The sequence below is a fragment of the Halichoerus grypus genome, chromosome 9 (assembly GCF_964656455.1).
Source record: "Halichoerus grypus chromosome 9, mHalGry1.hap1.1, whole genome shotgun sequence".
NCBI lineage: Eukaryota > Metazoa > Chordata > Mammalia > Carnivora > Phocidae > Halichoerus > Halichoerus grypus.
The window spans coordinates 43,790,113-43,815,924 of NC_135720.1; the positions used below are offsets into that span (position 1 = coordinate 43,790,113).

General features: G+C 37.5%; 1 protein-coding gene across 3 annotated transcripts in view; it reads right to left on the reverse strand.

Moving 5' to 3' along the window:
* Positions 1-25,812, reverse strand: part of SLC35F1 (solute carrier family 35 member F1) — a 384,542-nt gene that overhangs the window by 147,350 nt on the left and 211,380 nt on the right. For all 3 annotated transcript variants that reach the window (XM_078054804.1, XM_078054805.1, XM_078054806.1), the window contains exon 2: positions 992-1,167. In XM_078054804.1, the coding sequence (XP_077910930.1) occupies positions 992-1,167 (176 nt within the window). The remainder of the gene's footprint in view (positions 1-991; positions 1,168-25,812) is intronic.

Genomic DNA, 25,812 nt, shown 5'->3' on the forward strand with positions numbered 1-25,812 from the left:
AAACCTAAGTTAAACTGGAACTCAGTCCCAACTGAATAAAATCTAGTATTGGCCACATTGTTATAATTAAGCAATATTATTCTGGATGACCATTTAAGTAAGTGTAAAAATGAAATACTAGATATGGTTCTTATAAAAGTTTCAAAAAAGTATGACTATTAGGGTCGATGAGTAAAGCTATTGATGTATCCTTATTTATTATTAAGGTATATAATTGTCTTTAAACCTATTAGTGATTATTTTTCAATGCATATTTCACAGTCAACAGCTTCTGGGGGTGAATTGTTGGCTATTTCTGGGCCAGAGGAAAGAGTATTTACACCAGATTCAGTGTTATAGTGATAAGATTCTGAATTATACTCTCCAGAGATACACCCCAAGGATTTCAACTTCAGGTGCCAATTAAAAAGTTTTTCTTGCATTGATTCTTGGAGGACTTGTTTTATTGCTTTAGCTATTTTAAATTTAGACAGAACATCTCCTCTGACCATTTGTGGTAGTTTTCTTTCCTTTCTTTTCCCCTTTATTATTACCAGAGTTGATTGTGTTTACTATTTTTATGTTTCTTATGACATTTTTCTAAGGAACATACATTTGTCTGTATTTCCTTTGGATTTCTCAGGACTGGCATTAGTGAGGACAGCTGCATCAGGCCTTTCCAGCTTCCAGGGAAGCACTCTATTTAGATTCACTGAGGGGTACAAGGAATGTTAACAGAAATTCAGATAGTGAGCAATTGTACATTTTGCCTATACATGCATTTTCCACTTCCCGCTGAATTCACACAATTTATGCTTCTTTGTGATTTATTTGTTCATTCTGTTTGCTTTATTACTGCAAAACAGAAAAGTGAGATTTGAGGTTCTGAATTGGCTTATGATGCTGTAAGTGAAAAAAAGTTAATTTAGTCACGGCTCATCATTCTTTTAGATGTTTGTAAAAAAGAAATTGAGCTATATTCCAAGCTGCATATGGGTTTTGGCATGCTTACCTTGTCTGACAGCTAGTGTGGTGGTATAGACCAAAAAGAGAAGGATGTAATTGAGGAAACTCTGGAAGACTGGTGTATTGGCATGGAAATCTTCTGACAGGTACTTGCTGGTCAAGCCAATTCCACAAATAAGAAGGGATAACACCTGTCCCAGAGCCACAGAGATTAACATCTCCCTGAAAAGTAAAGAGAAACAGCAAACATCAGCTGGAAGTCCATTAAAACAATAACAGTTAAAATTTATTGAGCACTTGTGTGCTAAGTACAATAAATAATATTTCTTTTTATCCATTACAGCAATCCTATGAGAGAGGTGCAATTTTTAGTGAGGTTTTATACAGGAAAAAAAAACCCAGAGTTTAGAGGGGTTAAGGAATTTCCTCATTGTCAAATAACTAGGAAGTGGCAAAGCTGGGATTTGAGACCAAATCTCTCCAAGTGATCCTGGCTTCTGGCCACGGCACTCTGGAGCCTGTGGGGGCGGGGGGGAATTAACATCATCCCTGATGCCCACCATCGCATTCACTAAGTGTTCAGAAACCCCAGAGAACATCTGCACACTGACAAAGAGGTACCACACTGTAACCTTATCCTCAGGTTCTCATACCAACAAGGAGAGACTTTTGTTTATAGATTGAAATCTTGGATCCAGGAACATCTGAAAATCCAGAAGCACCATCTCCTTTCCATTCCCAGATTTTGGATCCTTGTTTGCTCTAGCAAGCACCGATAAGCACTAGTCTGCTCTCCCCTACACAAGTTACAATTGCTTGCATATTAAAATTGCTACTCATGAAGGAAATTTAGTTCCTGAGGTGGTATAATAAAACATTTCACATTCTGTAAATATTTTCTGTGGCTTCTTCACAGGCATAGTAGACCACTGTAGTAGGGACTAAAGGCAAGAGTCGAGGGGTTCACTTTGCATAGAAATAAAGTGCTCATATGGGCTTTATGATCATATAAATCTGCATCACCTGACTCAGGAAGAGCCCCTGGAAATACAAAGCAGGCTTCTGCTTCCCCAAAAGTCCCATCTGACTTTCCTGGTTTATTTATAGAAGCAGCAAGGTAAAATAAGCAAGGAGTAGTATTTCTAAACAAAAAAGCATTGGTCAGAGGATTTACAATGTTACATATTTCCTCCCCCATGGCAGATGTGAACCCATGTTTCTGAAAGGGGCAGAGTGCTGGGCAGATACCTGGGTGGTGTCTTGCTTAAAAAAAAAAAAAGAAAGAAAGAAAAAGAAAAAAATTAGAAAGCATCGATCACATTTTGGTCATTCCATTTGTTTCCATGAGGAGGAAAATTGTGGCAAGGCATGAGGGCCCACAGAGAAGGCCTTCTTCCCTGAGGCTAACCTGTGACACACAGGTAGAGGTTTCTCACTGGCGGCCCTGTTCCCAGGGACCGGCCCTGACCCCCCGTATTCAATCTTTATTAAGGAATCAAAGACATATATTTAAACATATATGTCTAAAATATCAATCTGCTGCTTAAAATCCTACAATGGTACCCTCTAAAATGCAGTGATCTATAAGGCCTGTGGTACATCGTCTACAAAGATGGCTGCCAACGTTTCCTCCTGCCCCTCTGCATTCACGCTGCTCCTCTCAAAGGGAGGTGGGATCTATTTCTCCTTTTCTAACTGAGCGTATCTTGTGACTTACTTTGGCCAACAGAATGTAGGGGGAAAGAGGTCATGTGACTTCTGGGCTGATCCCTAAGAAGCTCTGCAGCTTCCATTTTTTGCTCTCTTCAGATACAGCTTTCATGTAAAGAACCTAGGCTACAGAATCTTGAGAGACCATGCGAAAAGAAAAAGAGAAACCCAGCCAATGCCACCCCAGCTGAAGCATCAGACATGTGAGTGAGGATCCTGGATCCTCCTGCCCCAGTGGAGCAGTACCAGCCTGTGCCACATGGAGCAGAGATGAGCCATCCCCAGAGACGGCTGCCCAATCGGAGAACTGTGAGAAACAATCAATGGTTATTGTTTTAGGGTATGAAATTTGCAGTGGTTAGTTATGGAGCAACAGGTAACTGAAAACAAGGCCCTAAATGCGCTCCCTCCACTCTTTTTACCTCCTGCTTTCCGCATGAAGTCAGAGCTCTAGTCCTACAGAACTACTTACACCTCAACAATGAGTTATGGTCTTCTTTGCTGGCATTCCTTTGCATGTGTTATTACTATTTCCAGAATGTTCATCCTGCCTTTATCAGTCTGACTCCTATTCATCTTCTAAGATTTGGCTTATATGTCACCCCGTTTAAGAAGTCTTACCTGTCCTCTCTGGGATGTTTCTCCTTTACTTCTACATCATTGTATTATAATTACTGATTTTACCCTCTTTTTCCCTCTGCCAGACTATGAAGTCTGTATGATGTTCTTCACCGTATCTAGAGCTGGGCAATACCATTCAGAAGAAGTAGAAAATGAAGGGATTCAAAGATAGTGCAGAGATAGGCCTAGGCAACCCTGAACAGTTTTGTTGAATTGAAAGGTGATAAAAAAGAAAGGCAGAGGTAAAGAGAAGTACCAGAATTATTTCAAAGGTTTTTAAGCCAGCCTAACAGAAGTATGATATCCACTAACAAAAACTGTGAAAAGGAGTTGGTTTTAGTGCAAAGATAAGAAATATTTTTGGTATATTGAATTTGAGCCACCAGATGAACTTCCAAACGATCCAGCAGTATTAGAAATGAGAGATAAGAGTTGGATAGGGAGGTCAACCAGGAGAAAAATATGCAGAAGTTATACACCTAAGAGTGATGGCTAAAGTACTAGACATAGATGATATCACCAAGGAAGGGAGAATGGGAGAGAGAATAAGAGGGCCTAGGAAAAATCCTTGAGGAATTCCCAGATCGGGGTTAGGGGAGAAAGAAGAGGCACATCATTGGAGTCAGAAGTGGTTAGAAGGCTAAGGGGAAAACCAGGATAGCTCTTGCTATAAGAGAAACCAAGGAAGCAGAGACTTTCATGGAGGAGGTAGTTGTAATATTGAATGTTGCTTAGAGGGTAGAGAGAATGAGGATTGATAGAAGATAATTTGTAGTCAATGCTAGCCTTTGAAAGACGAGTTTTGGCACAGTGGAGAGTACCAGAGCAATACTGGTATCATGGAAACCAAGGGAACAGAGAATTTCACAGAGGGAATAGTTAACTATGACTAAGTAGGCAGGAAGTGGTAAGATATAAAAGTTTTGACTTTGAAGAATTTTGAGGAATTCAAAGAATTCTTCGAAGAAGTTTGAGCTAGTCATCACAAAACACAATAATTATGCTAATAGTTAAAATAATAATGTATAAAATGATTAAAAATTTTAATTTAGATGGATTCATGATCATCATCTCACTGGGTCACTCTTGATTACTTGCATAATAACTTACATCCTTAAGTGGAAGGGAAATGGGGAGAGTTACAACTAATTTGTTGCTCCCAGTGCTGAGTACATCCACTGGAGAATACTGGGTATCGAGTATGTCTCCTTGGGAAAAGAAGGTTAAAAACTGCCACGATGTGGTAATTCCTACAGCTGATTAAATTACAACCATGGTATTCAAAAACTTTGCAATATCCTGTGCCTTTCCTGAACAAAACCAAGCCACCAAAAATGACTGGTTACTTCTGTAAGAGAATAAATTTTAGTCCTTCTGATGCATATGTACCAATATACTATAAACCAGCCATCTACATGTCAGGCATTATGTATGCCAAGATGAGTAAGACACGGTCCTTGTCACTGGGGAGCTACTAACCAAGATTTTAGGGATGAGTTCCCAAATAACTTACTACAAAGTGAGACCAGTTAAGGAGAAATAACAATAATAATTCATATTTAATAAGTTTTCACCCTGTGCCAAGTCCTGGGCTTAGCTTTATATATCCTATCTTATTTAATCCTCATAATAACAGAATGAGGCAGGTACTCCTTTTGTATTTATTTCTCATAGAAATGCGCTGACATTGGGCACATTCTGAAAGCTTATGGTGCAATGAATCCACTTACCAGATATTAATCTACTTTTTAGAGTTTTTAAAATACAGTATTGATTACATTAGCATTTGAATTAATGACCTTTTAAATTCAAAGGGACTAAAGCAGTAGTCTCTTAATACAGAATGATAACTGGAAGACCAAAATATTTAGATGTCTGTTTTCTCAATATTTTATACCCATCTATCTACTGCATATATCATTATACATTCACAGTATATATTTCTACTAATTTATACTATATAGATGTATAAATAAATATGTAGATATTTAGATGTTTTATAGATACACACATATATGCTATAAATCAAATTAATAAAAATTATCTCAAAAAGCATTTTTTATTATCTAATAAATGTCATATATTATACTAGACACAGAATAATATGATGAATAAGCATGTGCCCAGATCTTAAGGAACTCAGTTTCAAGTAGAATAGGCCTGGCTCCATAACTGCAGTTCCTAGTGAAAAATGAAAATACGGGGGCGCCTGGGTGGCTCAGTTGTTACGCGTCTGCCTTCGGCTCAGGTCATGATCACGGGGTCCTGGGATCGAGCTCAGCATCGGGCTCCCTGCTCTGCGGGAAGCCTGCTTCTCCCTCTCCCACTCCCCCTGCTTGTGTTCCGTCTCTCACTGTGTCTCTCTCTGTCAAATAAATAAAATCTTTAAAAAAAAATGAAAATGCAGTGTCCTTTGTTCAAAAAGCAGGGACAAATGTGATTATAGGTACACACAAAGATCTCTCCCTCTCAACTTGTCTGTTTTTTTATTCTTGTTACTTTTTGACCCTTCACCCATTTCTCCCAACCCCCAAACCCCACAGCTCTGACAATGACCAATCTGTTCTATTTATCTATGTGCTTTTTTTAATAAGAAAAAAAATCCACATATAAGAGAGATCATACAGTATTTGTCTTTCTCTGTCTGACTTATATCACTTAGCATAATGCCCTTAAGATCCATCTCTGTGTCGCAAATGGCAAGAATTCATTCTTTTTACGGTTGAACAATATGGCACATAGCACCATATACACACCACAATTTCTGTATCCACTTATCAATTGATAGATTATGGTTGTTTCCATATCTTGGCCATTGTAAATAACACTGCAACGAACATGAACATGTTCAATGAACATGAACAATCTTTTCTAGTTAGTGTTTTTATTTTCTTCACATAAATACCCAAAAGTGGAATTGCTGGATCATATGGGTAGTTCTATTCTTAATTTTTTTTTGAAAACTTCCATACTGTTTTCCATAGTGGCTGTACCAATTTACATTCCAACCAACAGTGCACAACTATTTCCTCTTTTCCACATCTTTGCCAACACTTATTTCTTGTCTTTTTTTATAATAATCATTCTAACAGGTGTGAAGTGATATCTCACTGTGGTTTTGATTTGCATTTCCCTGATAATTAATGATGCCAAATATCTTTTCATGTACCTGTTGGACGTCTTTATGTCTTTGGGAAAATGTCTATTTTGATCCTCTGTCCTTTTTTAAATTGGATTGTTTGTATTCTTGCCATTGAGGTTTTTTTGTTTTTGTTTGTTGTTGTTGCTGTTGTTTTGGTATTAAGTTTTATGAGTTCTTTATATATTTTGGATATTAGCCCCCTATCAGATATATGATTTGCAAATATTTTCTCCCATTCAGTAGGTTGTTTTTAATTTTGTTGATAGTTTTCTTTGCTGTGCAGATGCTTTTTAGCATAATATAGTCTCACTTCTTTTTACTTTTGCTGCTTCTGATTTTGGTGTCAGATTGAAAAAAATCATCACCAAGACCCATGTTAAGGAGCTTACTGCTTATGTTTTCTTCTAGGAGTTTTATGGTTTCAGGTTTTATGTTCAAGTCTTAATGGATTTTGAGTTAACTTTTGTATAAGATAGTGGTCAAGTTTCATTCTTTTGCATGTGACTGTCTAATTTTCCCAGCACCATTTATTGAAGAGATTGTCCTTTCCCCATTGTAAATTCTTGGCTCCTTTGGTGTAAATTAATTGACCATATATGCATTGGTTTATTTCTGAGCTTTCTATTCTGTTCCATTGATCTATGTATTTGTCTTTATGCCAACACTATACTATGTTAATTACTATAGCTTTGTAATAAAGTTTGAAATCAGGAAGCATGATGCCTCCAGCTTTGTTCTTTCTCAAGATTGCTTTAGGCTATCAGTTTTTGTTTTTATTTATTTATTTATTTTTTTGTGGCTCCATACAAATTTTAAACTTATTTGTTCTATTTCTTTGAAAAATGTTATTGGAATTTTGTAGGGAATGCACCAAATCTATAGATTGCCTCAGATAGTATGAACATTTTAACAGCACTGACTCTTCCAACCCAGAGCACAAAATATCTTTCCATTTATTTGTGTCTTCTTCAATTTCATTCATGTCTTATAGTTTTCAATACAGGTCTTTTACCTCCTAGGTTAAGTTTATTCCTAGGCATTTTATTGTTTTTGACACAATTGTAAGTGAGATTATTTTCTTTATTCTCTTTCTGATAGTTTGTTATTAATATAAAGAAATAAACAGATTTTTGTGTATTGATTTTGTAGCCTGCAATTTTACTGAATTCATTTATTAGTTGTAATAGTTTTTGAGGTACTTTTTAGTGTTTTCTATATATAATATCATGTGTTCTGCAAATAGTGACAGTTCTTTCTAATTCAGATTCATTTGATTTCTTTTCTTGCCTAATTACTTTGGCTAGGACTTCCAGTACTGCGTTGAATGAACATGGCAAGAGTTGGCATCCTCATCTTGTTCTTCATCTTAGAAGAAATGCTTTTAGCTTCTCACCACTGAGTATGATGTTAGCTGTGGGCTTGTCACATATGGCTTTTATTATGTTGAGGATACCCACTTTGTTGAGAGTTTTTATCATAAAAGGATCTGAATTTTGTCTAATGCTTTTTCTGCATCTACTAAAATGATCATATGATTTTTCTCCTTCATTTTGTTAATGTGGTGTCTCAAACTGACTGATTTGCAGATGTTGAGCCGTCCCTGAATCCCTGGAATAAATCCCACTTGATCATGGTATATGATCCTTTTAATGTATTGTTAAATTTGGTTTGCTAACATTTTGTTAAGGATTTCTGCATCTATGTTAATGGGGATATTGGCTCTTATCTTTTTTTCCTTGTGATGTCCTTGTCTGGTTTGATATGAAGATAATGTTGGCCTCATAAAATGAGTTTGGAAGAGTTCCCTCCTCTTCTATTTTTTGGAAGAGCTTGAGCAAGGATTGGTTTAATTCTTCTTTGAATGTTTGATTCAATTTACCAGTGAGGTCATCTGGTCCTGGACTTTTGTTTGTTGGGGGTTTTTGATTACTGATTCAATCTCCTTACTAGTAATTGGCCTGTTCAGATTTTCTATTTCATCGTGATCCAGTCTTGGTAGGTTGTATGTTTCTAGGAATTTGTCCAGTTTTCTACTTTGTCCAGTTTGTTGGCATATAACTGTTCACATCAGTCTCTTATGATCCTTTGTATTTCTGTGGTATCAGTTGTAAAATCTCTTCCATGTCTAATTTTATTTAAGTCCTCTGTCCTTTTTTCTTCATGAGTATAACTAAAGGCTTGTCAATTTTTATCTTCTCAAAGAACTAGCTCTTAGTTTCATTGATTTTCTCTATACCTTTTTTAGTCTCTATTTCATTTACCTCTGTTCTAATCTTTATTCCCTTCCTTTCTTTCCTCTCTTTCCTTCAAGTGTGTTTGTTCTTTTTCTGGTTCTTGAGGTGTAAAGTTAGGTTGTTTGTATGAAAGTTTTCTTTTCTGAAATATTTTTTGAAAAGTTGTTTGAGGTAGGCATTTGTTGCCATGAACTTCCTTCTTAGAACAGCTTTTGCTGCATCCCACAAACTTTGGTATGTATGTTTCTGTTTTCATTTGCTTCAAGGTATTTTTTTACTTCTCTATTTCTCCAATGATACATTGGTTGTTCAGCAGCATCTTGTTTAATTTCCGCATATTTGTGAATTTTCCAGTTTTCTTCATATGAATAATTTCTAGTTTCATACTACTGTGGTCAGAAAAGACGCTTGATATGATTTTAATCTTCTTAAATTTATTAAGACTTGTTTTGTGGCCTAACATATCATCTATCTTGAAAAATGTTCTAATTGTTGGGGCGCCTGGGTGGCTCAGTCGTTAAGCGTCTGCCTTTGGCTCAGGTCATGATCCCAGGGTCCTGGGACTGAGCCCCACATCGGGCTCCCTGCTCCGCGGGAAGCCTGCTTCTCCCTCTCCTACTCCCCCTGCTTGTGTTCCCTCTCTCGCTATGTTGCTCTCTGTCAAATAAATACATAAAATCTTTAAAAAAAAATGTTCTAATTGCACTGTAGAATAATGTGTATTCTGTCACTTTTGGATGGTATGTTCCATATATATAATATATATAATATATATATAGTTCATCTGATCTAATGTGTTGCTTAAGATGAATATTTTCTCATTGATTTTCTCTCTGGATATTCTATCCATTGATGTAAGTGGGGTATTAGAATCCCCTACTATTATTATACTGTTGCCTATTTCTCCCTTTAGGTCTATTAATATTTGTTTTATATATTTAGGTACTCCTATGTTGGGTGCATAAATATTTATTTACAAATGCTATATCCTCTTACTGAATTGACCACTTCATTATTATGTAATGCCCATTTTGGGGTCTTATTATAGTCTTTGGTTTAGATTCTATTTTGTCTGATAGAAGTATAGCTACTTCAGCTTTCTTGTGGTTTCCATTTGCATGGAATATCTTTTTCTATCTCTTCACTTTCAGTCTATGCGTGTCCTTATATCTAAAGTGAGTCCCTTGTAGGCAACATAAAAATGGGTCTTTTTTTTATCCAATCGGCCACCTAATGTCTTTTGACTGGAGAATTTAGTCTATTTGCATTTAAGGTAATTATTCTTTTTAAGATTTTATTTATTTAACATAGAGAGAGAGAGAGAGAGTGCATGCACAAGTAGGCAGAGCGGCAGGCAGAAGGAGAGGGAGAGGGAGAAGCAGGCTCCCCCACTGAGCAGAGAGCCCAATGTGGGGCTTGATCCCAGGACCCTGGGGTCATGACCTGAGCCGAAGGCGAACACTTAACCAACTGAGCCACCCAGGTGCCCCTAAAGTAATTATTGATAGGTATGTACTTATTGCCACTTTGTTAATTGTTTACTGGCTGTTTTTGCAGTTCTGTTTTTTTTTCTTTTTCTGTTGCTCTCTTCCTTTGTGGTTTGATGACTTTCCTGTGTATGCTTATATTCCTCTCTCTTTATCTTTTGTATATTTACTATAGGTTTTTCCTTTGTGGTTATCATTAGGCTTACATAAAACAGCTTATAAAAGATATTACTATTTTATAGAGAATTAAATTTTTATAGTTAAGTAGACTGATGCTTAGAGGGGTTAAGCAACCACCTCAAGATCACAGAGCTAGCATGGGGAAGAGTTTAGATGGAAACTAGGTTATATGACTCCAAAACCCAACTTCTTAATTACTATGCTATACCACCATTATGCTGCAAAAAAAAACCCCAAAAAACAAAACCAACCAAACAAAAAAAAAACCACTCTTTGTCCTCACAAAAGCACAGAGCACAGTGCTAGAAACAGTTGCTGGGTTCTAGAAGTATTCTGGGGACAGTAAAGGCAAAAAAAAAGCCAGCCAGACTGACTAATGAAAATTCTTCCACCAAAACCTCTGTAATGTATGCCTTTTAACAGGAGGTAAACACAGGCTTATTCTAGTTTCTTCAGCCAAACAAAATAGCAAATATGCAGTAATTAATTTCTGTTTTTAATTAGTGACCATGTCATTTAGCTGCTTTGATATGATTTGATACAAAATGCAAATTATTGTTTTATCTGTCATGCTAATAAACATGACTTGTAAAACAGAAAGGAATGGAAGGAGCCTTTTATCAGATTAGTTCATGAGTTCTTTCCCAACTGTATAAAGCTAGATTCTGTAGCTATTGTAGTCTACACGTCTGAGCTAAGTTATTAGAGTCACCAAAGCAAAATAAGTAAATAAATAAAAATATAAATAAACCTAAATGTGGACCTAGATAGTAAACTCTGCTAATTCTGCCTCCCCACCCCTGCCATCTTCCTCTCATCAAATTCTCTTTTGTTGTCTTTAAGCACAGGACAAATCCTTTCCGTGCTTTGTTTCACAGAATGTCCTCCCTAACACTCTCTTTTTTAGGATCTTTTCAGTTCACTTGTTATTGCCTTATCATTCTGAACTATGTTGTTTTTTGTTGTTGTTGTTGTTTTTTTGCATAGGTAACCACCACAATAGATCTGTGGTCCCTTCACCTAACTCTTCATAATCTGAAGACCCATCTTCTCCAGAAAGCCTTGTTTTGGTTACTCCCTGCTCCCCAAGGCTGAGTTAAGTGCCCTCATTTGTATGCTCCTATCTCTATTTGTACTCACCAAATTGTGTAACTCATAGCTCCTGAAAAGAAGGGAACGTATTCTATTAATTTCTGTGTTCCTGGTGCCTTGAGGATTGCTGGATTGAAAGGAAATAGATGCTCAATAAATACAGAATGAATGAATAAACAGGTTTATGAGTGAACAAATATTTATAAATGAAAAAGGGCTAAGTCTTAGAAGATTTGAAAGATGGCTGCTTACCTTACCTTGAAATACTACTAACTTTGAAAGAGAAAACCAACCTTGTTTTTACTGTATTCCATCTTCCAGTTAGACACTGAGTTAATAAGCTATTTTCTGTTGCCTTTCTGAACAAGCCTGGTAAGGTGCTATCTTGCAAAAATGATGCTAAATATGGTGCTGAGTGGAATTCTGCACAGGGAGCTGCTGGTTATTCATGCAATATATAGAATAACACACCAGATGCATTCTAACATAGGAAACAGAGGTCCTATGATTTTAGTAACAGAAACTGAGAAGAGACTATGATACATACTTTCATCTTCTTTGTTTATGCATTTAAAAGGACATCCTATCCACTTTAAATTCAGAATGACTAGACAATGAAAAATGCATGAGTCTCAGGAAAAATAGTGCTGCTGGGAGCTGAATACCTATTATAATACAGCTTATATTCATAAAGACTGACATAACCATTATCACAAGCACTTTATTCTGTTAAAGAAATAGACTTTAGGACCTTGTGAATAAACTTGTTACAAATTAGATATTCAAACTAATAAGATTTAAAATAAAACATGAATTGAATCTTGTTTTCTTCCCTCAGTTATAAGAATACATTCTTTCAAAAGGGTATGAAAAATTTCAACATAGTGTTATATAATCATATCACTTTGTAATTCTTTGGCATGAGAGTGAAATAATTATGTTATCATCTTGAATCAGAGCACATCAACCTTTCTGTAGAGACATCTTCATTCTGATAACTATTCTCAGGCAAGCCATTATAGATTTGGGTCAGCATATGAATTCAGATATACATACATAGAGAACACATCAGTAAACACCCTTGACTAAAAACAATTTCACTTGAACATGGGAGAAACATGTGTTCTACTATGTTCTTTGAAAAGATTCATGTTTTCAGAAGTAAGGACATTGGCTTCTTGAAGTTCTTTGCTGAAAGGTTTTATCACATTTAAGTTTTATCACATTTAAGTATTAATTAGACCTCTATGTAAGAAGATCACTAGGCAAGAAGCAAATATACATATCCACAGATTTAACATTAGTTGGAGTGTCTTTGCTTCAAATTCTATATTCATGGAATTTAATCTATTCTCTTATTCTGTGGTATCAGGTTTTTGTTTTGTTTTGTTTTTTAGAGGAAACCAAGTAAGCCACAAGAAGCCCCCCTAAACGATATTTTAGTGAATCTATGAGGCAAGGCACTGAGTGTAGGAGACATTTGAAACTCTAGTGTGAGAGGATGGGTCACAACTGTGCATGTAAATTGTATGTCGTAAATCTACAGAAGTGGCATAGAAGAGTGTAAAAGCACCAAATATGGATTTGGAAGCTTCTGGCTCTTGAGTTCCACTAATTAAGCTCCATAATCTTGGGCATCTTCTACACTGGGCTTCGGTTCCTTCTTATACAAAGTAAGTATATTATAACTGGTGAGTGGCTGAGATACCCCTTATGCTCTCCCTTCAAATCCTCTTGGTCTGACCTACCTCCAAGGTCTCTGGTCACTTATTCTAGCTCCCGTGGTAGCTCCACCAATTGTGCACAGACTACAACCAACATTATGTGGATCGAACTCAGTGGCCCAATGCCTCGTGCCCATTCTGTATACCTTGTGCCTTCTACCCTGGGGATTCCACATTGATGCTGAGGGCCAGACCTTGTGAGGATCTGCTTAGTGCCCGCTCATCAGCAACTGGAAAGTGCAAGAGAATTACTGCACTTCACCACTAGAAACTATGGCAGACAGGTCAATTCTTCTTTCTTCCTCCCTTAGACAGACTGTCCTAAGAAGCAGTCACTTTTTCAGGTTCTCTGAGGAGGTCCTGCCTCACAAGATGCTCTGTTGGGTACTTCTTGTATTGTCTTTCCTTCATCTGTTCCTCATGCCTGCTCCCTGGGATTTCAGTCTTTAAATAAAAAGTAGTAGCACATAAACCTCTGCTTTCTGGGTAACTCAGGCTAAGATAATTAGCTTTATATTTCCTTCTATTCCACGATTCTGACTTATTTTTAGAAGATGCTGGTGTATAATCATCAACTCTTGAAATTGGTATCTTCGATCTTAAAGTCCATTCCTTTTGGGTATTTCATTAAACTCTTTTGGTAGCTGAGTTACCAGCAATGTTTGCTATTTATTATGTGCAAACTCTGTGAGTTATGGGATTAGCCACTGAGAAATAAATCAGTTAGTAGCATTTGCCAAGGCATGCTAAGTACAGGTTATGAGAAAGGAATGTTTGGCCCCTACCTCCCAGAAGCTTAGAGAGACATGGAACTAAATAAGTGAAACTATCTAAATGGAGAAAATAAAAATATATACTCAAGTAGGTTTATATAAAATTGCTTGAAGTTATTGGGATCATTTTAACCTTAAAATGAGACAAAGCAAATCTGGAAGGGTTTCATGGAGAACAGAGTTTTGAGTCTTTTTATTTGTTTGTTTTAAATAATAGAAGAGATGTAATTTGGTATTGAGAAATTGGCATGCCATCCCAGGAAAGAGAATGCTGTGCTGTCTCAGAAGCAGAGACTGATACATAGAATCACTTGACTTATCAGTGAGAATCATAATAGCAGAGATGGATAAAGATGGGTAAGCAGCAGAGGAACCTACAGCATGGGACAGAGTTTTAATTCAGTAGGAGTTGTTCTTTGGAAACTCTGAGCAAGAGAAATGAAATAAGCTCTTGATACAATGTCCCCAAATTTCTCTGCTCATTCCCTTAGAACCAAATCCTGCTTTTATTATGGGGAAAACATTTCAGTAAGAGGCAAGATAGAAGAACCAGATCTCTTTGTGTAAGTGTGACACCCTGAAAGTCCATTAGCTTCAAATCCACATCTGACCTGGGCATGCTAGACACACCTTTCATCCTGACATTGCAAAGCTACAGTCTTGTAATACGTGCTTCTTCAAATCATCAGCATGGCTTTCTATGCATCTTTCAATACCATCTGCCGACAGAAGAATGTTTTAGTCTGTTGCCACTTGTTTTTCTTGTGTTTCATAGTTATTTCTACAGTGATAGGAAGAAGAATTTCTCCAGTAGTATAAGGATTTTGATCATTTATTTACTAATAAGAAATACCAATCGAGGCTAATTAAACAATTATTACATTATATGGAATTTTTAAGAGTAATGGATTGATGACTTTAACATAACCCCCCAACAAAACTGCAAAAGTTATATTTATGTTGTAAATATATTTTTTTTTATTTATTGTGTCGGGTAATATCTTAAGGCACAATGTACACTTAGAGTGAAGCCCATCTCTAATAAATGTGGAAGCAAGTTCATATTTGAAATTATCTTATTGACATTACAAATTTTGGTGGATATTTTTGTTTCATATGATTAGATTTCATTGTGTTTGTTTTATTTTGCAATGTGGTTAATGAAGAAAGGTCAGAGAGAAGTTTCAATTGAGTAAATTTTTTCTTGTTAATTTCTGGAACATTTTGGTATGATCTTTGACTCTTAGGTTTTGTGTAGGAATCAGTTTGTGAAATTTAGTTACTGAGAGATATATTCACTAAATCCTTTAACTAGATCCACATAAACTGAGTGAAGTCAGGGGGCTACCATGAAACCCCTCTGAAAACAGAACATCCACGCTTCTGTCAAAGAATCTCATACCTTAAGTGAGTTGACCATCTAAAGAAGCCAGTTACAAGTGTGCTTGGGTGGCTCAGTCGGTTAAGCATCTGCCTTCGGCTCAAGTCATGATCCCAGGGTCCCGGGATGGAGCCCTGCATTGGGCTCCCTGCTCAGCAGGGGGGGGCGGGGGAGCTGCTTCTCCTTCTGCCCCTCACCCCACTCTCGTGCTCTCTCTCTCAAATAAATAAATAAAATCTTTAAAAAAGGATAAAGAAGCCAGTCACAGAAGACCACACATTATATGATTCCTTTTATATGAAATGTCCAGAATAGGCAAATCTACAGAGATAGGAAGTAGAGAGCTGGTTGCTTAGGGCTGGGAGGATGGGCAGATAGGGAGGTTTTAGCTAAAGAGTATGGAGTTTCTTTTTGAGGTGATGAAATGTTCTAAAATTGACTGTGCTGTTAGTTGCACATCTCTGTATATTAAATACTGATATACTAAAAACCATTGAATTGTACACTTTAAATAAGTGGACTGTATGGTATGTGAATTACATCACATTAAAAAGAAAGAACGAAGGGAGAGGGGAAGGAGTAAACAGAAAAGTGAAAAAGATAAAGAAAAGAAAAATAAAATTACACAGCAGGGAAAAAGAAAATTCAACCATTTCATCTATAAATTGAGTGATTGTGCCAGGGTCAATTTATACATTAAAAATTAGTCAAGCTTAATTACTTTCTTATTTTTTTCTATGTATAAAATAAAGATTTTTTTCTTTTAAATATAACATGATGGCAAAGTTTTCTTCCTGGATCCCAGGGAATCATCTTGTATTATCCCTTGAAATGTGTACTCTCACTTTTATTGACTTAAAAGGTAAGTTTTCAATCATTAGCTTGAAAGGTAAGAACATTTGTCATCTTCCTCCAGAGAATCAGCATGGTGTCATAAAATAAGAACATGCTTTGAAAATGGATTTGGATCTTGCCTCTGACACTAATCACTGAGACTCACTTTGTTCATCTATAAAGTCGGGATAATAATGCATACCTCACAGGACTGTCATAACCACTAAATGAGACAGTTTTTGCAACTGTCTCTCTACTACAGTATCTGGCTCATGGTAAATGCCTAGAATCATAGCTCTTATTACCTTTTGGTACATTTTAGAAGTACCCATACTCATACTGACTACTTAAATCTATCTGTAAGATTGCATTATACATTTAGAAAAAACTAGAGAAAATGTTGCTAATGTGCATCTCAGATTTATTTTCACAAGTTCTGACTAGTGCTTTTACTCCCAAATTTGGAAAATTTAAAGGATTTCTGACCTTTAGAAATCTGGGAAGGTAAACAAAAAAGAAATGAGGAATATTTATTTATTTATTTATTTAAGATTTTATTTATTTATTTGAGAGAGAGTGAGTAAAAGAGAGCATGAGAGGGGTCAGAGGGAGAAGCAGGTTCCCCGCTGAGTAGGGAGCCCGATGTGGGATGCCGGGATCGTGACCTGAGCTGAAGGCAGTCACTTAACCAACTGTGCCACCCAGGTGCCCCCAAATGAGGAATATTTAAAGAGTCTTACCTGACATGACTATTATGAAACTAATAGATCTCATTTTTAATAGGAATTTCGACTTGACCTTCTCACACTTGCTAATAACATCTTCTTGGAGAATAGAAAAAAGATGACGATATTTTTAGGCCAACTGTGTTACTGGTTTTTTTTTTCTTTATGCATTTTTAAATGACTTTGACATTTTTCATTACAAAATGCTTTTAACTTTGCATTTTTAATTATGTTAGTGAACTCTGACACCAGATGGCAAACATTTAACTCTAAGATCTACTGAATAAATAAAAACAAAGAAAGTATACAAATGGACTGGTGACTCACTTTCTTTGAAAATAAAGACTCATGTCAAATTCCATTATTTTGTCACATATTTACCAAATTTGTATGCATGCAGTATAGTGTATTTGAAGTAGAGAAAATTGGGAAAATTAGATTCCACTAAGTGTTGAACTTCTCTGCACACAATTAAAATCTGCTTGAAAAATGTATAATCAACTGAGATCATCAATTATGCCTTTTACTTGGAAGAATATGCAGGGAACTCAGGATAAAAAGGTAGGGAAGCCAGGCCTCATTTTACAAGACAAATATATCTGGCTTTTGCTTTCAAGTCATAAAAGGATTTTCTGAATGGAAGCTAGCTGACATTTTTCTTCATCATTCTTTGCATCAAAAGATGACTCCAATTGCCCCTTTACAAGGATCTGATGATAAAGTCTCAGGACTTCTGATAGCCTGCCTTGAAAAACAACTCAAAATTACGCCAAAATCCAATTTTTGCATCATGAGCTAGACACAATTTATTTTAGAGGAAAAGGTTTTGTGTAAGAATAAAAATTGGGTACTTATCGTAATTAAATATTATAATGACTGAAAAGAAATTCAACCTGTTGAAATTTCTACTGTAGGAATGATTCTAACAGAAAAAAAAATCTAATATTGTCACTCTTGCTTCAAGGTTAGAGGAAAAGGCAGTTAGAAGGAAGGGATGTCTTTAAGTGGGAAATCCCAAAAAGGCTCTCAGCTGCCTTTAAGATGGAAAAGGATAGAAAGACACATGGGAGAGAAAGCTCCTGAGACAGGGCAACCTAAGGAGGATTTTTAAAGACTCAGTGGGGGATGAGGGCTGGTAAAGAAAAAAACAACAAAATTTGATGAATTTGTTAAAAGACAACTCAGGTTGGTTCATGAGGTACAAAATGTCCCAACTTCTTAAAAGCTACCAAGACTAAGCATGGTGGTAAAAACATCAGGTCAAACAAAAATATCAGGCAGATTACAAACCAAAAGTGCCATCGTGATTTTTTTATTCTGAAAAGGAGTGTTCTCATTAAATTCACGTTCTCTGTAAAAGACATGAGCCTGTTCATACAAGTGGAGCTGTTCCCAAGGCTACTGACTGAAGACCAGTGTCTAGTCCTCAAGTTGTGGGAACCCACTGACACTTTTTGAAGAAGGAAGCAAAGAATAATGAAGGGTTGCTTTAGTAAACGTAAGTTGTATGCTCACCATTTTCCTACTTGAGCAAATCTGTGAGATAATCTGTTAACATGACAGGGTGACTTCTGGTATACCTGATGGGGCAATGCAGTCCCCAGAGTGAGAGGGGACGTGGCCCAGTGCCTTCTGAACTTGCACCAGGGCTTCACTCTGGTCTGCCTTGGTACAGCCACCCTTTCATAATGTGGACTGCTGGGGAAAGCCGTCACTTACTAGCCTCCAGCGGAAACCATTTACAAATAGCCTTTCCTTCCTTTTCTTTTATGTCAAGACTTGGGTAAATCCAAGGACTTTCAGAGGTTGGACACACTTCACCTAGCTCACTTGCTTACCTATTAAGGGCTGTGACGATGTTTCCAAACTGTCCAAAACACAGAGGGCATCTAATGAGTATGTGGCAAAATACCAAGAGAGAACATTAAGATTTTGTCTTTCAAATTTAAGAAAGGAGAAAGGCCTCATTCAATGTTTGAAAATTCCTCCAAAGGGGAAATGAATAAAACCTCGAGAGATGAAAAATAAACACTCCAATTTCATTCTAACAATATTTTTTACTGAAGGCATATTTTCTATCTACCTGCCCCTCCTCCACACTGTACCTAAGTTGTCGCAACTGTCTAATGCTCCTTTGATGCAACAGGTGCACTGATAAATAGCCTGATGACTGAGAACAATGTTAAGGCATTATGCCAGCTTCAGCACATTGGTAAACCAAGAGAGGAATGGGCTTACCGTCTCCCTGTGAATGCCTCAGCTATAGGGAATTTGAGATCAAGAAAATACAGGGAAAAGACACTTGCTATCCCCCTTTGTTTCTTGAATCACAGAAGTATATAGCCTTGGAGGGTTTCTGTTAGTATTAAGTCAATCATGGCCACCAACAACCCAAAGACGTCCTCTGGCTACCCTTCTGGAAAATGAACTACTAAGTCAGCATCCTTCCAGTGGTGCCTAAGTAGTAGTATTCATGTGATACCAGTCCCTTTCAGACTGTGTTAGACCAACTGTATCCCAGTGTGGCACGTCTATGCCTTAGGAATGACAACAAAACAATTTTCAAGCATGTTAGTATTTTGAAATATCCCTAAAGAATAGAGTTTCAAACTCCGTTCTTGGTTTTCTTGGCAATCTAAAGTTTTGTTTATTTATTTTTCCAGATTTATTTGAGGTATTATTGACAAGCAAAAATTATATATATTTAGGTTGTACCATGTGATTTCTTAAAGGTGTACAATGTGTTGATTTAATATATGTATACATTGTGAAATGATTACCACAATCAACTTAATTAACAGATCCATCACTTCACACAGTTACCACTTTTTGGTGTATGTGGTGAGAACACTTAAAAATCTATTAGCAAATTTCAAGTATACAGTACAGTATTAACAACAATCACCATGCTATACATTAGATTCCCAGAACTTACTCATCTTATAACTGAAAGTTACTGCTCTTTGATCAACATCTCCCCATTTCCCCTACCCTCCAGCCCCTGGGCAACCACTGTTCTACTCTCAGGTTCTACAAGGTCAACTTTTTTAGGTCAAATGGCAGAATGATTTTATCTTTTATGGCAGAATAATATTCCATTGCATAAACACACATGCTACATCTTCTTTATCCATTCATCCACTGATAGACACCTAGATTGTTTCCATATTGTGGCTATTGTGAAATATGCTGCAATGAACATGGGAGTGCAGATACCTCTTCGAGATACTGATTTTATTTCCTTTGGATATATACCCAGAAGTGGGATTGCTGAATCATATGGTAGTTCTAGTTTTAATTTTTTGAGGACTCTTCACACTGTTTCCTATAGTGGCTGCACCAAGTTACATTCCCATCAGTAGTACAGAAGGATTCCCTTTTCTCCACATCCTTGCTGTCTCTTGTCTTTTTGATAACAGACATCCTATCAGGTGTGAGGTTATATCTCATTGTGCTTTTGATGCATTTCCCTGATTATTAGTGATGTCAAGCACCTTTCCATATACCTGTTGGCTATTTGTACGTCTACTTTGGAAAAATGTCTACTCAGGTCCTTTGCTCACTTTAAAAAAAATCATATATTTTTACTATTGGGTTGTACAACCATTATATATTTTGGATATTAACCCCTTTTATCAGCTATATGGTTTGCAAATATTTCCTCCCATTCTGTAGGTTGCATTTTCATTTTGTTGTTTCCTTTGTTATCCAGAAGCTTTTTAGTTTGATGTAATCCCACTTGTTTATTTTTGTTTTTGTCGCCTGTGCTTTTGGATTGACAACTTAAAGTTTTAATAGTGAATGTGAGGTGATTTGAATAGAGTCTGAATATTGTTTCTTTTCCTGTATTGATCCATTTATGCATGTGTCTGATGGGAAACAAGGGAGGGGCCAAGATGATATCCTGTTTTGGAAGTACAGGTATACTGATACCTGAAGTACCTGTCTCAGCAGTGCACACATTGCCAAAGAGATTAAATTCAAATGAGTTGTACATGGCATGCATAATGATGTACATATTTTGTTTCCCATAGTGCTCCTGAGGACCAATTAGTGTATGCATGAAGTGGATTCTTTTGGATAGAATCCTGCAGGACCAAATAATTCCATTGCATCTTTAAAGTAAAAATAGCAAATAAAATGAATCAAGGTACAACATGTAACATGATGTATGCATTCTGCAGAATTTAATTGAGTTCTAATTAAATTCCTTGGAGCAAGATAAATTAGATTATTTTTCAAGCACATTTTAGAACTTTACCTAATGAAGTTCTATGAGTGAAAAAGGCAGAATGGGTTTTATTTAATGACTTGGTTGCTGATATCTTCTCTTGGAGTGAGTAAGAGGTCAGACGGACCTTGAGTCATTTCTTCCTTGAGTGAAACAGATATTACATTAACTTCAGAAAAACTGGCTAAAATGAGCCTAGGATTTTCTTTACATTGATACAAAAATAATCTATTGAGGCATTTAGTTATGTGGTTTTCCCCTAATATTTTCTTCCTCTCACATTTTGAGTCCCCTGGCATCAGAACAGTTTTTATTAAGAAGGAAAACAGAGGACTAAAACAAATGTTCCTTTTGTTTCTGATTCCATGGAGAGGATTAGGTTAGGGGTAGGAAAGGCAGACATCAGCTAGAGAGAGGAAGACACAGAAGTATCAAGTCGGGAAAAGATTTCTCAAGACTAGGGCAGGTTCTACAAGGGAAAGAGATGGAGACACAACCCCTCATACCACCCTAGGGAGGGGAAAGTTATAGACATCAAGGTGGAATGCTGTGGTAGACCACTTAGGTAAGCTGTATCCCAGGAACCAAGGCTTCTAGCTTGTATGGATTTCTGTGCCCAAGGAAGGCATAAAACCCACAAAGCTTCTGGATTCCAAGGGACAATGCAGGCTTGGAAAATATGTATACTGGTAGCCCAGTACGGTTTTTTTTTTTTTTTTAAGATTTATTTATTTATTTGAGAGAGAGAGAGAGCACTAGGGCAGAGGGAGAGGGAGAGAGAATCTCAAGCAGACTCTGCACTGAACACAGAGCCTGATGCAGGGCTTGATCTCACAACCCTGAGATCACAACCTGAGCCGAAACCAAGAGTGGGACTTAATGTATTACACCACTCAGGCATCCCAGTCCAGTATGTTCTGATATGCATAAGACCCCGAGTCCTCGGTTTGGCCCAAAAGGAATGGGTGGGGCTAGAAGAAGTGGCATGGAAGGGTCTGGGGTAAATTGGGACTGGGGGAAGGGAACACCCTCCCCAAACGGCTGAGAGAGAATTTCCTCTGAGTCTAAGCCAAGAGAACATGAAAGCAGATTTAAGCTGTTTTGTGGAAGTCTGGAACAGAAGGTCTCTCTTCCACTCTTGAGAAAGTTCATTTCCATTTTGTTAGCAAAGAAGTCATTCATGAGTAAAGCATCTTGCTTACCCCCAAATCTCTTTTTTCCTACTCCTTTGGAAAATGCTTAGAATTTTTTTATGGGCAAGGATTATAGTTTCTTTGACTTGGGGGAAGGATGATGAGTAAAATCTGAGGGGATGGAGGTTTTAAAAAAGAAAGGTTTACAAACTAAAGGACACTTAAATGATGTGCTAAAGGATAAATGAAATAGACAAGATATCATGTGTAATAATATCTAGAAAAATAGAGCTATTCCTATGACAACTGCTAATTTTTCTAAAACAATGACATATAAAATCAAAGAAGACTAGGTTAAGAAACTGCGGAAGTTACCTAGCCATGAATGGATACTACCTAATCCATATTCCAGCTCCACAGCCAATCTGAGGAAGGTGAGAAATGAGGCCCTTTGAAGAATAGAACATGACGGCTACTGTGGTACATATTACATAAAATGTTTTCTTATGAAACGTTCTCTCCTGTGCATTCTCTGAAATATATCAGTGAGGGACATAAGAGGGGCCAGTTATCTCATTAACTCACTCTTTCATGTGTGGCACATAAACTTTTGGTTCAGTTGATAATCCCAGGACACATCGGCAAACATCTTCCCATTTCATATTTATGGAAGTATTTGTTGCAAGTATATGTCTGGAAGTGGAGCAAGACTCCCAAAGAACCAAAAGGGAGGGGGCTGGGAGTGGATGGGTTAATGAGGGAGAAAATAGGCTCCACCCTCTACTAGTATCGAAATTCCTTCAAGATATAAATACTGTGATTCAACTCTAATAAAATTAGAAACTAAAAGAAAAAAAAAATGTTTTATTCCCATCAAGGCATGCATGTTAGCACAGAGACCTAAAAATCCCAAATAGAGACACTTAAATAAACCAGAGGGTACTTTTTAATCAGTTATGTTAAATGTTTCAGCAATATGGGGACAATTCTTCAAAGATGGAGCAGAGACAGACAGAACAGTGTGTTTAATGTGTTAATTAACTATAGATTACAGGCAAGACAATGGTAAGGAAACATCTGAATTCATCACAATTATTCTACGGTAAATGTAGACCATTGCTAACACCAGAAGAACTATTTTAAAAATGCTGATTTATAGTATAGCATGGCCAGCTAAGGGCAGGCAATGAGGAAAAGATACTACATGCTCACAGTGGAGAATAATGGGGAAAGTGTTGTAAGACAGACTGTCTTTCCATGGTGGTGCTTGTTTGTCAATGTCAACCCCCAAAGTCACATCATGGCAATAACCTAAAGGGTTTTGATCCTCTGTGTCCTAGTATCCCTAAAGCCCAGTGCATGGAGTGAGAACCCAGGCAGTGCAGTGTTTTATAGAATCTCTGCAGAAGTGAATATCTGGCTTCTGGGCCTCTGAGGAAGATGAGAGTGAAGATCCTCCCATCCCCCAACTATGTGAAACAGGTGGTCAACACCTGGTTCTATTTTCCCTCTACAGAAATATTTTGAGGAAAATTGGTGAGGGAATTATGCTGGAGATAATGTAAATTTTATGCAGTGTATTTAGTTGTAGTGAGTGTCAGAAATCACCCAAATGTGTTGTTCAAGCTCCAACCTCCCTTCACTCCATCAGCAGCAGAGGTCTTCAGAATGGTTAGAAACCAGCAGGTGTTAAATCTTTGTGCATGCAGACAGATGCTGAAATCCAACTGGACTGTGCAGCAAGTGGGAGGTTCAGCTGGCCTGCAGAGCAGCCAAGCCAAATTAGGAGCCTGGGCAGGGTCCTACACAACAACCAGCACAGATGGCCAGTACCCTCCATCTAAATGCTTCCAAAGGTGGAGATTTCACAATGCTTCAATCCTCCCTTTATTTTAGATGCATCTTTTTGTGAAGCAACATAAACAATGTTTCCGCTGTAGAAATGTAATATAGTGTTCAAGTGGCACTGAAATTTTATGAATGATATTTTAGAGAGAATGCTACGATTGACAAAGAATTTATAACCTGGAGAATAAGTTTGAAGGATAGAAGAATTATGGAAATGGCGGAGTAGGGTGACCCTAAGCTTGCCTCCTCCCTTGAACACAGCTAGTTAAATATCAAATCATTCTGAACACCCAAGAAATGATCAGGAGTCTTTAAGAACAAAGCTGCACATCTACAAACTGGAAAGATAACCCATGGAAGGTAGGAACTGTGGACAGTTTAATTTGTGAGGGAAAAGAGCTGAGGACATGGTGAGGGTGGGGAGGACACCTGATGGGGAGATAGTAGTGAGACAGAATGAGTGAAAAAAAAAAAAGTGAAAACACACGCAGGGGACTGCACAAGAAAACTGTTCCCCAAACCCACTGACTGGAAAAAAGGGGAGGGTTTCAATACTGCCAGTTTTTTAAATAAACAATGGAGCACAGAGTCTGAAGTTTTGGAGGTCAGCACCGTAGACAGGGTCACGCCTGATGATTGGAGCGGTTCTCAGGTGGGAAGCAACATGGAATCCCCAGAGCACCGCAGCATGGGCTAAAGATCCCTGGATCCCACAGGGAGAAGCACTCCCTGCTTGGAGTGCATTTGGTAGAGGGGATACAGCCATTCCGCGCACAAAATAACACTGTGCGTGCCATTGAGCTGCCCTATTCACCAGTATAGGAACAAAGAAGCTGGCTGAGGGCAGCAAACCCTGGCTCCAGTTGTGTGTTGCAATTTACTATAAACTCTGAACCACTGTCCAGTTGTGCGACTGTTTTCTGGGACAAGCCACCATGCCAGAAAGCAGCAAGATCCTCCCCCAGAGGATCAGCATGAGTCCAAGCTCTGGGGGCCATGAAAGTGTGGGGCTTTGAAACATAGTCTCCCCTGAGATAAAACACAGGACTGCTGCCTTGTTTGGCAGATGGATGGCTCAGACACAGAAAGGGTGAAGTCAAGGATCTGGTGGAAAGTGGAAACACAGGAGGGGTCATTGCATGTCTGTGTGGGCAGACTGAAGAGTGGTGGGTGTGAATGTCCAGCTCTGGAGATAAGGGAGTGGGGCGCAGCCATTTTCACCCTTCACCCAACAGCATTGATAGACTCCAATGAGCTAAACAGCACCACCAAGTGGAGAACAAAGCCGCTACACCAAGCCCCACCCCTCTGAGTTCTGCAGGCACATCTCCACTACTGCAAGTGTACCTGAGAATCAGAGCAGCAAGTCCCTCCCCCAAAAGGCCAGCACAAATCCCTCCCATGCACTAAGTCTACTGATCATGGAATGCTGCAAAGCTTCAGTTCTAGGGGAAACGGAATCTAGTTTCCTTGGGGTTTTTTTGTTTGTTTGTTTTTGTTTTGTTTTGGATACAGAAAGAGCAATTTTTAATTTTTTTATTTTGTTTGTTTATTATTTGCATTTTTTTAACTTTTAATTTTTTATCTTTGTTTTTTTCCTATCAAACTTCTTATAACAAGCAGACCAAACACACCTAGGATCTAGTTTCCTTTATTTTAAATTTTATTTTATTTTACCTTTTTTCCTCCAAAATGATAAGATGGAAAAATTCATTCCAAAAGAAAGAACAGGAAGAAATGAAGGCCAGGGAT